The sequence below is a fragment of the Equus caballus genome, chromosome 15 (genome assembly GCF_041296265.1).
Source record: "Equus caballus isolate H_3958 breed thoroughbred chromosome 15, TB-T2T, whole genome shotgun sequence".
NCBI lineage: Eukaryota > Metazoa > Chordata > Mammalia > Perissodactyla > Equidae > Equus > Equus caballus.
Genome location: NC_091698.1, coordinates 35,009,029 through 35,022,964, shown reverse-complemented (window position 1 = coordinate 35,022,964; position 13,936 = coordinate 35,009,029). Strand labels below are relative to the sequence as shown.

The window sequence follows — 13,936 nt, the reverse complement described above, 5'->3', positions numbered from 1 at the left end:
GCTAAAAACAAAGAGCATCGCAAGTCAGTGGAGAAAAGCTGACCCTAGACCAGTGACACCAGAGGGCGTTATTTAGAGGTTCCCCAGAGCTGAGCCCTGACTAGGCAGAGGGACAAAGGGACAGTGATGGGACCATCCCAGGCAGCATGGCCTCCAAGTGGACTTGCCTCTCGGGCACACTCATTCAAAAACAATCTAGATCAGCGCTGTTCACCAGAAATACAGTGAGCCACAAACCTAATTTTAAATTTTCTAGTAGCCACATTAAAAAAGAAGGAAAAAGAAACAGGTGAAATGAGATTTAATGATATATTTTATTTAACTCAATACATCCAAAGAATTATCATTTCAACATGCCATCAATACAAAAAATTATTCATGGTATATTTTACTTGCTTTCTTCATACTTGGTCTTCAAAATCTGTTGTGTATTTTCCACTCACAGAACTCTCAATTTGGACACTAAATTTTCATCAGAAATACCTGATCCGTAGTTCAATCTTATAAAATTCATAGTTGAAAAAGAAGATTCACATACCCAAGTTTTCCAAGCATACTTAAAAGTTTTCCAGTAAATGAATCAAGTATCAGTTTTTAAATTTTACTTAAAATTAAATAAAGTTTAAAATTCACTTCTTCTGTCACACCAGCCACAATTCAAGTGCTCAAGAGCCAGCCATATGTAGCCAGTGACTAATGAATTAGACAACTTAAGTCCAGGATCGTCTGCTACAACTCAAAACTCCAGGGTCTCACACTGACCACCATGTCCTGTTGGAGACTCAAAGCCACTAGGACCTTTAACCCATCCAGAATTAAACCCAAATTCCCCCATTTGTTAGCTCTGTGATCGTGGGCCAGTTTCTTAAGACCACTGAGCCTCAGTTTCCTCATCTCTAAAATAGGGATGCTACTCCCTATCTTGCAAAATTCTGAGGATTAAATGTAAAACGACCAGACACCTGGCTCATAGTAGGCACTGTATGTCAGTTCTCTTCCCCTTACATCTGTGGAGTATTTATGAAGTGTTTTCCAATTTACTGTTTTATTTGTTCTGACAATAGGGGGGTAGGGCAAGTATTATTATGCCCATTTGAAAGATGAGAAAACTAAAGTTCAGAGAAGTTAAGTGAACAGCTCAAAGTCACACGCTGGTAAAGTGACGGTGCAGGAATTCTAACCCAATTCATCTGACTCTGGATCCGGGGCTTCTCCCACCACCAGTACAGCATTCCAGCTTCAGCCAGTGCCTCAGTCTCAAGCTGCCCCCGCACTGCAACTCAAGAGGTGGGTGGGGAGCCCTGGAGCGCAGGCCCTCAGAGCTCCTCCCAGGCAGGCTGACAGCCCTCCAAGGCAAGACTCAGGTTCTCCTTGCCCATCTGCTCTCTGCCTCTTCCCTGCACCTGGCTGGGCAAAGCAGCCTCGGGATCCTTCCTGCGGGGCCTGGCCATCTCCCTGTCTCAGTTGCAGTCAGGCACCCACTCGCGTCCTTCTCCAGACCTTCAGTGATCAAGGAGGAAGGAACCAGCCACTCCTCAAATGGGCAGGAGAAGACAGGGGCCCTAGGGAATGAGTGACGGCTCGTCTTCTATCAAAACGAATACAAATGATCTTCCTGTACTCTGGACTTGCTGAAAAGGTGACTCCATCGACCACCACCCCAAACACTCTGATGGAACTCTACACAGCAATGAGAATGAGCGATGGACGTCTACACAGGAACACGGGTGAGTCACAAAGGAAAGGTCACGCTGAGTGAAAGAAGCCAAGCTCTAGAGGGGGCATCCTGCGTAAATCCGTTTAAGTGAAGTTCTAAAACAGGCAAACGAATCGATGCCCCAAGATTTTCAGGATAGTGGTTATCCTCAGGGTGGGGGAGTGAGGGGGCTTCTGGGGAGCTGGTGCAGCTCTGGGTCCCACCCTGGGTGCTAGGCACATGGATGTGTTGTGAAAATTCCTCAAGTGCACTTTTCCGTATAGTTATGCTGCAATAAAAACTTTATGCTAGCTTTCTGGAGTGACGGAAACGTGCAATAAATCGATCTGGGTGGTAGTTACACGGTATATGCACATGGTAAACATCACTGAGCTGTACACTAAGGTTGTGAGCATTTTCCTGTTTAGAAATGAAGCACAGGGGAGTTACACTAAAGAAAGAGTCTCAGGAATAAGTCATATAATTTTTCCCCCTAAATTTAAACAACTACAACCTCGCTGGCTTAAACTCAAGGGCTTGTAAGAAATTTAGTATACAAATATTAAATACCTACATGAACCCTGAAAATGTGTCCTGAAATCAACATGACAGTCTAGTGTATAAGACTAGTGCTCTAAAATGTATCTTAAATGATCTTCAATTAGTAGTATTATCTTAAGAGACAGTGCTATACACCTTCCTTCAAGGATATCTTGCTTAAGCTAAGATTTTACTTCCAAGCCTTTTTCCCCCCAACTGCAAGCATGAAAGAAGGCTTTGGCTCAGATAAAAGTGCTCACAAGTTTCAAACCTGTAAGGTCAAATTCAATAAGCCTTTAAATCAAAGCATCTTTCTTTTGCAAAATATTGTATTAAATGCAAACATTGGAAAAGTTAGAATATGGGCCCTTTGGGTTTCCAAAATAATGCAAGAAAACCCCCAGGAGATGGATGCAGACAATTAGTGGTCCCTTATCTTGTCCATAAGTCTTGATGTGCCAAACAAATTCTATATTTTAGCATCTGAGTATTTATTAATACTATTAGAGAATTTTAGCAAGGTAAATTCGCTAAAAATTTCATTATCAACTCAGGAACACTATTTTTAGGCTCTTGAATGTCCTTAAACGCTTTAAATAACAATCCGAGTTCAGCACTTGAAGAGCTGCTAACGCCTAGAGAGTTGAGTTTTATTCCGAGGACCAATATCCCAAGGCGAACCACTAAGAATATTTGCAAAACAAGAATAGTTATTTCATATTACAAAATTCCCATGGCCCCCCCAGAGGTATCTAATGCACTTTAAAACATCAACAACAACAAATATCACCAAAACAATCAAACAACAGCACTTTAATAAAGTATTGCTTGTCTTATGAGAAGTGAAGAACTTCTTGAACGTCAGCCAATGCCTTCAGGTAGGATCCGTAAACTATGGCTAGGAGGAGCACAACTCTGCCTTGGAAAGGAATTCCTGGGGGGAGTGTCCTAAAGAGGGACAGCAATGATCTCAACAGGACTGATGTTACCTCAAACGGCCATGGCTAGTATCATTTTCAAACTAGGCCATAGCCCGTGATAGCCAGTCTAGCATTCACACTGTCCACATCCTCTTAAAGCAGCTCCTTAATGAATGACCTGAATTAAAATGAGTAATAAAGCATGCAATATTTGTTGGGATGACAAGAGAAAACAAGTTTGCTTTTGTCGTAATACACAAATAAGCGACATAACTGACTAGTAGCCTTATTTTTTAATCCCCAGAATAACGCTCTTAAGCAAACACAATTTTAGATAAACTGTGCTTCTGGCCCATCTCCTATACTGTAATTCAGTAGATTCACCCACACAGTCAAGCGCCAAGTACTTCACGCAAAGAGGGTCTTACCTGTGAAAAGTTCAGCCCATTCAGTGGATGGCACTGCTCTTCCACCTTTTCCACCGCCCCAGTCTGCTTCCTCAGCCTCTCAGCCTCCTGGGCAAGGTACAGGTCTAAGACGGGCACCCCACGGGACTTAATGTCCACTTCGGTCAGAGAGTTGACCATGAGCATCACCCAGACCGGCCTCTTCCGCTCCCAGTTCCCCGCGATGGCATTGAAGAGGTAGTCGGCATAGAGACCCTGACCGCGCTGGTCTGGGGTCATCCACGAGGGCATCATGAGCTTGACATACTCTAGGTGGCGCTTGAGGCGGCAGTAGATGTCCCTGGGGAGCACATCCTGGAGGTTCTCGCCCTGCGGCAGCATCTGACAGCTGGTGAGAGCCGAGATAGTGTAGGGGTCCGTGAGGTCCAGCTCGAAGTACACAATGCTGCTCTGCTGAAAAGCCTCCTTGGAGTTGTCCGGGATGAAGTCCCAAACCCGGGTGTATGGGACGTGGATCGTGCCAAAGAAGTAAGATGGTGGGTCTCGTTTTATGGTCCACAAGAAGGAATTCAACCCACTTTGCTAAAAGGCAAAGAGACAACATCAAGATGTCATATGGAGGGTCAGGAACCTGAGAGGCGAATTTAAGAGACAAGTCACACCGCAGGAGAAAAATTATCAAAATAGGATTTAGACTTTTGAGTCCAGGTAGACTGACCTCCCAGGAAGAGAAGCCCTCAAGGCAGCCTGTATTTCAGCATCCTTTCTCCCTTTTCCATCAAAGTGTTGATTAAAGACAAGAAAGCAGTAGCAATCACTACCTTTGAGTTTGTCCCTAGCAATGAACCGGGCAGGAGTTAAAGAGGGGATTCTCAAGGGGCTCCAAGTTCACACCTGCTACAGGAGAGAGACACCTGGGGAGCCCAGCATTTCCTCCCAGGCAGACCTAATGGTCTCCGCTTCTTCCGATCTCAAACCCAACATTCCCAAAGGCAGAGGCTCTCGACTCTGGCTGCACACTGGAATCACCTGCAAAGCTTTTAAAAGTCCGATGTCTGGGTCCCATCCAAGACCAATCACATCAGGATCTCTGGAGGTGGGGTCAGAGGTGATATTTTTAAAGCTGCCCTGGTGGTTCCAAGGTACAGCCAAGGTTGAAACCATGGTCCTAACGAGCCCCTGATTTCACAGTTCACTCCTGTCCCTTTAGAACATGGATTGTCCTATTGCATTTCTTTCCTACAACAGACTTCTTGTTCAATAGCAGAGAATTGTGGCCGAGTGGCTAAGTTTATGCCCTCCACTTGAGCAGCCCAGGGTTTCACCAGTTTGGATCCTGGGTACGGACCTAGCACCGCTCATCAAGCCACGCTGAGGCGGCGTCCCACATAAGAGAGCTAGAAGGACCTACGGACGCCGCCTCAGCGTGGCTTGATGAGACAACTATGTACTGGGAGGTTTGGGGGAGAAGAAAACAAAGATTGGTAACAGATGTCAGCTCAGGGCCAATCTTTAAAAAAAAAAAAAAAGTAGCAGAGAACTGGATGGTGTTCCATGGATTCTCTCCCAGAAGTTTTACGTCCTGAGCAGTGGGGCACACCCACCTGAGGCCAAGCCATTGTGTCCTTTGCCCCGACTGTCTCTCAATCTCAACAACAGGCATTTATCAAGTGTCGGTTTATTAAGAAACATTGTACAAAAAAGTGCACAGGGCAGCCCTCAGGAGTTCAAGTAGAAAGGTCAGATATACATATGGGGTGAGCCACGCATCAGGCAACCGGGAAATGTAAAAATCCAGGTTTATAGGAAAGAAGATTTGGAACACATTCTCTTTACAAAAGGCTTAATTTGAGTAGCCTTTTAAGTAACAGCTTTCCTGGATTGTGGGGTTTCAATCTGCAATCAATTCTCATTATTTGTCATAGTTATGGTCTACAAAGTCACCAGAAACAGTGAATTAGTAAATACTGAACCCGTGATCCTGGCGGAAATACAAGGTTGGGTTCCTGCCAGCCTCTGGTCACAACATTTTCAACAACAGATCAATACCCAACCTTGTTTTCCATGTGCTTCTGTTGAAAAGCACCTTATCTAATATATGCATAGTGTTGCTTCATTAACATCAGACTCACAGCCAACAGCACTATAGCTCAGGCCTGGAGCTCATCTCACACACGCATGCTCTCCGTCAGGCGCATCACAGCCCCTTGCGCTGAGGAGCACCAGACAGCACAGCAGCACTATGCTTGGGGACATTTAAACAGTGAATCACCTACAAAAAGCACAAAAATGCAAAAAACATGGCGCTAAGTAGACACAAAAATGACACTTGCTTACGGTATGAGACGAGAAACAAGAAGGTGGAGCATCAATTTGTTGGATCGCAGCTGGGAACGTGAACAGTGGGCAACTCCAATTGCTCACAGCCTGGGCATGTCTGCACATGACCGTGAAAGTGCCATAAGCACTGGGGTTACGAATAAGTTTTAGCAAGTAGGCAAATTCACGAATATGGAACCTACAAATAATGAGGATCAATTGTATTTGCAGTTGTGTGTTACTGTTTAAGCTGCAGCAACCTGTTTTCAAATGAAAGGCGACACAGAATCTCAAAATATAAGACCGACAAGAGTGGAGCTGGTTGAAGCAGGGACCCTCCTCCCACAGCCTTTGACCTTCTCGGCTCCACCTCCCCTCTTGCCATCTTCCACCAAAACACCATCTGACCACTCAGATGCAGGCAGAGGCAGGCAGGTGAACACGTGGGCTGGGGGTGAGATAATGGGTCCGGAAAGGTCAGCAGCAAAGGAGCCCACAACTCTCCATAAAGGATATTGGCTAAGCGACCCTAGCCCCTGCTGGCCACACGGGGACAGGTCTGGTGCTCCAGAACGGACTTTTCAAAGAAACTAGAAATCCTGATTTTAAATAGAATCTTCTAATTGGAAAACATTGCCTTGATTTTCTTAAACAGCACGCAAGCCAAACACAGCCTATCTCACCAGCCCCCAGCCTGCAAGGCTGTTTTTTAAAGTATTTAAATTACAGTTCTGCTCTCACACACATCTTTTCAAGAATGCACTAACTGGGCAAAAGATGCCTAATTTCTGCTTCTTTCTCAGCGCCCCCATCTAGATTTTTAAAAGCCACTTCATTTCTCTGCACCTCAGTTTCCTCATCTGTAAACATTAGATAATAACCCCTGCCATAGGTTACGGTAATAAACAAATCAGACAGGTAATTGTTAAATGAATGAAGAGAGGAAAGAAAGAATGTATTTTAAAAAAAATTTTACAAACCTACCAATGGTTGAATTAATATTAAGAGATGAAACAGGTATGGGGTCTCCAGGCAGCCCTCAGGCATCCTCTTATGGGACAATGAGGGTCCCCAGGTTATTTAAATACTTTAAAAAGCCAAATGGAAACTGTACATCTACCAAAAATCAGTTGCCAAGGCTAATTAAGTAATCTAACCTCTCACGGTTGGTTAGAATTAGATCAAGCTCGCTAATCAAAAACTGAGTTTGACAGTTGTGGCTTTGGTCAATTTAAAATGGGTAACAAAATAATGACCTATAAATGCAACTGGTTCGCTAGACGTGGCCTTCCCAGCACAGGTTTAGTCTGGCTTATTTGTTCATTTTAGGGGGTAAGTTGATGACCAAAGGAGTGCTGGATGGTGACTTGACTGGGGACGACCACTGATCTATGCAAGAGATCTAGTCACACAAGGTCCATGCAGTCTACCAAGGGACTTCCAAGCGGTTTCCAACTGGGAGACGCAGCAAAAGGGCTAAAATGCTATCATTGACCCCATGGGCACCCACTTCATTGTCATTTATCAGGAGACCATGACATTGAACAAATATACTCCCGGAAAACCCACACTGCAGGACCACGGGGTATGTGGAGAGGCGAGGTGAGGGGGCGCGTTGTGGTGTGCCTTTGGCTTGTTTTTATCCGATACACTAATCTCCCTAATGTCCCATCCTACCCCAAAATACCTGCACTTCTCTTCAGAAGCATAGTCTGTTCATCTCTATGTACCATTTTTATTTTATTATTCGGTTATTTTAATGTGGCCTTTTCAATCAGTGTTAGACTAGAAATACAGTCACGGTATGATCTTTTCACTGAAAACTGCTCAGATTTTTTAAAAAACAATACTCAGGCCGGCCTAGTGGCGCATTGGCTAAGTTTGGTGCACTCTGCTTCGGCCGCCCAGGGTTCACAGGTCTGGATCCCAGGCGCAGACCTACACACCACTCATTAAGCCATGCTGCAATGGCGTCCCACATACGAAAATAGAAGAAGACTGGCACAGATGTTAGCTCAGGGCCAATCTTCCTCAAGCAAAAAGAGGAGGATTGGCAACAGGTGTTAGTTCAGGGTGATTCTTCCTCACCAAAACAAAACAAAACAAAACAATACTCATGTTCTGTCATCTAGCCACGGAGTAACAATAACGATGCTCAGAGCAGCGGCTGATATTGAATGTTCACTGGCTGCCAGGCACCATCCTAGCATTGCACCTGGCTTATCCTACTACATTCGTTCAACACTTATTTCTTCCACAATTATTTATGCTGTGCCTACTGTGTGCCAGACACTGTTCCAGGCACTAGGGTATTCTAGGCATTAGGAACACACCAGTGAATGAAACACAGGCCCCTGCCTCGGGAATGTTAGTGATACTGTTGTGGAGAACATGAAAGCAGCAAAGAGAACAGGGAGCACTGGTGGTGGAGGGATGTGGTCTTAAACAGGGTGACCAGGAAGGTCATTGAATGTCTGGTAGGACATTTAAGGCTTGCCCTGAAGGAGGTGAGAGGGCAAACTGTGGGACTATCTGAGAGAAGAGCATTCCCTCCAGGAGGAAGGAAGAGCAGTGCAAAGGCCCTGAGGCAGGAATGTCGTAGTGATGAAGGAGCAGCAAGGAGGCAGCGTGACTGCAGCGGGATGACTGAAGAAAAAAGCAGGAGGCAAAGGTCACAGAGGTGAGCAAGGCCAGGCCACACAGGACTCGTTGGCCGCTGGAAGGGCTCAGGCTTTTATGCCAAGTAGGACGGGCACCAGCACAGGTTTTTGTGAGAGGAGCAGCACGAGCTGACTTAACCTGTTAGCAGGATCACTCTGGTGGCTGTGATGAACAGACTACTGAGGGGTGAGGGCAGATGCAAGGTCAGTTAGGAAGTTACTGAAATAATCCGGGTGAGAGAACAGAGTGACAGCGACAGAACTGACGAGACATCATCCGATTCTGGATCTATTCTGGAAGCTCAAGCCAACAGGATCTGCTGACATATTGGCTAATTAAAAGGACGAAGTTGCCATCAACCACGATGTAGAAGACAGGGGGTGGAACAGGATTCGAGGGGAAGGTCAGAAGTTTGGTTCTGGCCCTGTTGAGTTGAGACGCCAAGCAGATAACCAAGTAGGGAGGTCAAGTTGGTAGGTGGATGCACGAGTCTAGAGTTAGGGAGAGGCCTGGGCCACAGACAAAAATGAGGGTATTGTCACCACTTAGATGTTATCTAAAACCATGGGACAGGATGAGATCTCCAAGGGGACGACGTGTAACCAGGAGAGAAATGGTCTAACCTTGCGAAATCAAGGGAAAGCAGACCAGCCAGCAAAAGAGAATGAGAAGCGGCCAGCGAGGTGGTTGGGCAAATGAGAGGAGCAGGAAGCCGACCGAAGGAAGAGCTTCAAGGAGAAAGTCAGCAAGTGGGTTCAGTGTGGCCGATGGGCCGAGTAAGTCGAGGATCTGAGAACCGACCTCCGGACTGAGCAACACTGAGGTCACTGGGAACCTGGACAAGAACAACTTTGGTGGCATGGTGGGGGTGAGAGCCTGCCAATGCCCACTCAGGAGAGTATGGGAAGAGAAGAACTGGGAGGACACACAGCTAAATAAGACACTGGCCGTTTCCAGATGGAGACATGGAGGCCTTAAAAGTCTATTATGTTATCCTCAGTCACAGAGTTGCTAAGTGGATCCAGGATTTGAAGCCAGGCAGGCTGGCTGCTGAGCCCGGAGTTTCAAACACCACGTTATGCAGCCTTAACATGCGACAGACTTTACTGGAGATTCAGAGTCGTATCTTTTTCAATTAATCTCCTAGTAGGTGCCATGTTGTCAGGAGAGCTGCCTGCCTCCAAACCTGGAAAGGCTCTGTCCAGCTCCCCTTCCTGGCCCCAGTGACCTGTCCAGATAAACCCACACTGCCATCTTTAAATCCTCAGGGTCCTACCTCTTGCGATTCCCTCTTTTCAGGATAACACAATTGGATGCTAAGCCAGGAGTTTTAAAGTGTTTTTAAAGAGTGATCCTCATCTCGTAGAGCTTCTTCAGTAACTGCAGTCCTGTTCTGACTGAACGGGGCACCCCGTCTCCCACTCTGCACCAGCAACCACCCCTGCCGGCCGTGACACTGCCCCGCGGGGATGCCGGGAGGGCACAAGCTGGAAGAAGAGTCTTCAGGGCTTCTGATCAGGGAGCTCTTACATTGCCTTTGTCCCCTGGTGAGCCCCCAGCCCACCGCAGTGACCATCCGGGTGCAACTGCCCTGCCTCCCTCATACTGACACTCTCAGGGGTAGGGCTGTTTGCCTCCCCAAAAACCCACAAAATTGCTCTACTGCCCCATTTCACTGTAACCGTGGCCACCACATGCTACTAGAGGACGCCATGTATTTTAACATTATGATGACTTAAAAGGAAAAAAAGTGAACCCTATTGACTTGTCCCTTCTAAACCTTGCTGCAATCGTTCTCAAAAGAGAAAGACACAGCCATGGATGATGGAGACACAAGAAGCTACAAGTTCCATCAGCTGAATTACCAGAGATTTTAACACACACGTGCGGAAGCCATGCAATGAAACAGAACAAAGGAGCACAATGACAACCTGTGTGATGTGGGCTAAGTCCCTAAGCAGCTGCACCCCTCAGCCCCTCCCATCCCAGCATCCCAGGACCTGTGACAACTGCACTTTTCAAAGACCATTCTTCAGCAGACCAGCTGGAATGAGACTAAAGTAAGTTGGCTTAGTGTATCCTTTTCATTCAGCAAACGTTTATTGAGCATCAGCTATGGCCAGACACTCTTCTAAGTGCTGGGGATGCAGCAGCAAATAGAACAGACAGAAATTCCTGCCCTAAGGAAGATTACATTGGAGGGGTTAGCAATAAACAAAAATTTTTATGAGATGGTAGTTAAGAGACACAGAGAAAAATAAAGCCAGGAAGGCAGACAGGAGGGCAGGTGCTGTGGGGGGTTGACATAACTTTTGATAGGCAATCAGGAAGGGTCTAGTTGAGAGAATATGAGCAAAGGCCAGAGGGAAGTATGGGTGCAAGCATGTGGACATCTGGGGGAAGAAAAAGCAAGTAAAGAACACAGTCAGGAACAGTGAAGAACACTGGAGAGTTCTGTTTGAATATCGATAAGGAAAAGATTCCACCTGTGCCGTGCCCAGGATAAAGCCTGCAGTGTCTGTGGACGGATGTGGCTCAGAAGAACTCTCTAATGATTAACTAAAGTTGAAAACCAAGCTGGCTCTCAAGCCACAGTCCCTCCAGAATGCTATAGAAATCTGCCACAAGGATTGGACGCTGGATCCCAGACCTTCACTCTCCAATCGCAAGACCCCAACTCCCTGGGGACCCACCCACAGTGCCCTCTAGGCGCAGGTCAAGCACACAGCCCTGCCACTGACTGCCCTTCTGACCTCCCCAGGGGCAAGACAGTGTGCCCACGCAATAGAACAGCGATTCTCAAAGTGTGGTCCAGGGACCTGTGGGTGTCCCCAAGACCCTTTCAAGCAGTCTGTAAGGACACAACTATTTTCATAATAATACTAAGACATTTTCCTTTTTCACTCTCATTCTCTCACAAGTGTACAAACAGAATTTTCTAGAGGCTACGTGCGTGTGATATCACCGCTCTGACGGTTATTGGCTTATGTGCTTGTGTATTTACTAACATTGTTTTTTAAACTTGCATTTTACTAATATTTCAGTTAACCCACATAAATAAAATCTCTCTGGAGTCCTCAATACGTTTATAGAAGGTAGAGGGGTCCTGAGACCAAAAAGTTTGGTATAGAATAAAAGACCCGGGAAGATAAATTCAAAAGAAGAGAGCAGAGAGTTTATCAGGACTCATCTGTAATAAAATAATCACGAGCTGGTAATAGATTTTGCCAAAGCGAAAGACACTCTGCTTTCAGAGGAAGGCTGGGCTTCTGCTTTGTATAACGAGCACGCAGCTGCCACCTCGCAGCAGTTTGGGGTCTCCCCGGTGCAGGCTTCCCTCTGCAGCCACAGCGCCTCCTGCGTTCCTGGACGGAGAGCCCCGCGTTTCAGCAGCCCCGGGCGCCTCAGCAACACCGCGCGCCTCCCCGGCCAGCCCCGTGTGCCAGGAACGGCTTAGGGAGGTCACCCTCTCCTTTGCCGTGGTTAGGACAATGAATAAAATTATGAATACCCAGAGGTGGACGCGGACCCGGGTGCTGCGCAGGTGTCAACGAAGGTGGGCTGACCCCTAAACGCCGGCACCCGGCGCCCCAGGGCGCACAGGCCACCCGAAGCACAAGCCTAGAATTACACGTCCCATGGCCAGGGATCCACAGAGATCGGACCCACCGATACAAACTCGCAAAATTCAACCTCCACGGCGCTTAGACGAGAGAGACTAGAGAGCGACAGAAAATCCCGAGCGTAAGAAAACTGATCAGGAAAAGGAAACATTCGTCTGGAAAGAGGTCCAGCCTCGCAGACGCGAGACCTGCCTGGTTTCCGCTCGGCTTCTGCTCCCACAGGGCTGAGTGGAGCCGGGCAGGTCCCTGGGCCTCCGTCGCCCCGGTTCCCCTCACCCTCAAAACGCTGATGCGACTATCTAAAGAAGCGCCATGTGCGCGAACGCAAGGCTGTCAGACCCGGTTACTCTGCGAATGCGCTCTGTGACCCGAACCACAAAGGTCGCTCTCTGAGCCTCAGTTTCCCAGATTGGTAAAACAAGGAAGCTGGCTTCAGCTCCCCAAAATCCCTTCTAACTCAAACATTGAATATACGAAGGTTAAATCAAGCAGCGGCGGGGTGCTTTTACCATTTTCGCTAAGAACAGGAGAAATTAAACACTAGGGAAGAGAGCGCAGAACAAACTTCCAAAGTAAATGTGCCTCCTCTGTCTTCGGGGATTCACCCCCGGATTTCTTGCGAAGCAGGATGGAGAGACCCAGGGGACCCCGCTTGGACTCCCTTCGGCTGACGACTGGCGAGGGCTGGGGGACAAGGTCTCACGCGGCCGGAGGGCTGCGCCCCGCGGGAAAGCAGGACCCGGGGCCGCGGCGGGACGCGAGAGCACAGAGGCGCCGCCGTGCGCAGTGGGAGCCCGGTCCCCAGAGTCGGCTCGGGGTCCGAATGCGCGGCGCTTCGCGGGGTTCGGAAGGTGACCACCCCCGGGAGGTGCCGGGAGGCCGCCTCACCCGCGCCTTACTTGGGGCTTGAGCTCGCAGTTGGCGGAGGCGGGCGCGCCGCGCCGAGGGGCTGCGCTCGTGGGCAAGAGGCAGAGGGTCGGCAGCAGGAACCAGCTCCAGAGACTCATCCTCCTCACAGCGGCTCTGAGGCCCGGGACGCCGAGGAAGGAGTGAGGCAGCAGTGGCCGCCCGGCCGGGCTAGCCAGCGGCCGCGGGGCTGCGCGCTCGCCGGGCGCCCGCCAAGGCGCGCCGGGCTCGGGGGCCCCGGGGCGCTCGCCTGCTGCCCTGCGCCTCCAGCTCTGCAGTTCGCGCGGCCGCCTCCGGGCGGGGTCCGGGGAGCCCTGCGGCCGCCGCGGCCACGTGGGACCCGGCCCTAACCCCTCCCAGCCCTCCCGCTGCCCGTCCGCCCCGAGCGGCTGCGGCCCTGGAGCCCCGGCCCCGGGTTCTCCCGCCCAAAGCCCGCCAGGGCCACCGGCCACCTCGTGAGCCGGCGAGAAGGGAAAAGTGAAGTTCCAGGACTGTCTTCTAGGTTCAACCTAACATCGTGTTGGCTGCTGCTCTTCCGTCTGCGTTTATGCTGCCAGTTCTGAGGGTGGCTCTTGACTGAAGGAGCTAGACCAAAGAAATAAACGAAAGGCTATTTTAAAAGGAAAGTTCACTTAGATAAAGGAAATCGCATGGAAGATTTGTCTGTAAAAGAGGGGAATAGCGTGTACATTCACTTAAAGTCTGGATCCACAAACGCCTTCACTTACGGGATTTGGGGGTATAGTATTAAGATGTGAACACTGAACTCAATGGATTACGGCAAAGATTAAATGAGGACATTTATGAAAGGCAACTCGTTTGGCGCCCATAGTAGGCCTGCAAAATGTGGTCGCTCCCTTTCCG

At 48.5% G+C, this 13,936-nt stretch overlaps 1 protein-coding gene across 2 annotated transcripts in view; it reads right to left on the bottom strand.

The window, feature by feature from the left end:
• The window catches only part of TRABD2A (TraB domain containing 2A), a 56,204-nt gene extending 42,832 nt beyond the window's left edge, over positions 1–13,372 (bottom strand). Inside the window, exons 1-2 of one of the 2 annotated variants that reach the window (XM_023618821.2) lie at positions 13,066–13,372; positions 3,585–4,145 (exon numbers count right to left, since the gene is read on the bottom strand). In XM_023618821.2, the coding sequence (XP_023474589.2) occupies positions 3,585–4,145; positions 13,066–13,173 (669 nt within the window). In that variant the 5' untranslated portion in view covers positions 13,174–13,372. The remainder of the gene's footprint in view (positions 1–3,584; positions 4,146–13,065) is intronic. The other variant, XM_023618822.2, reaches the window with a different exon arrangement.
• Between the last annotated feature and the right edge of the window lie 564 nt (positions 13,373–13,936).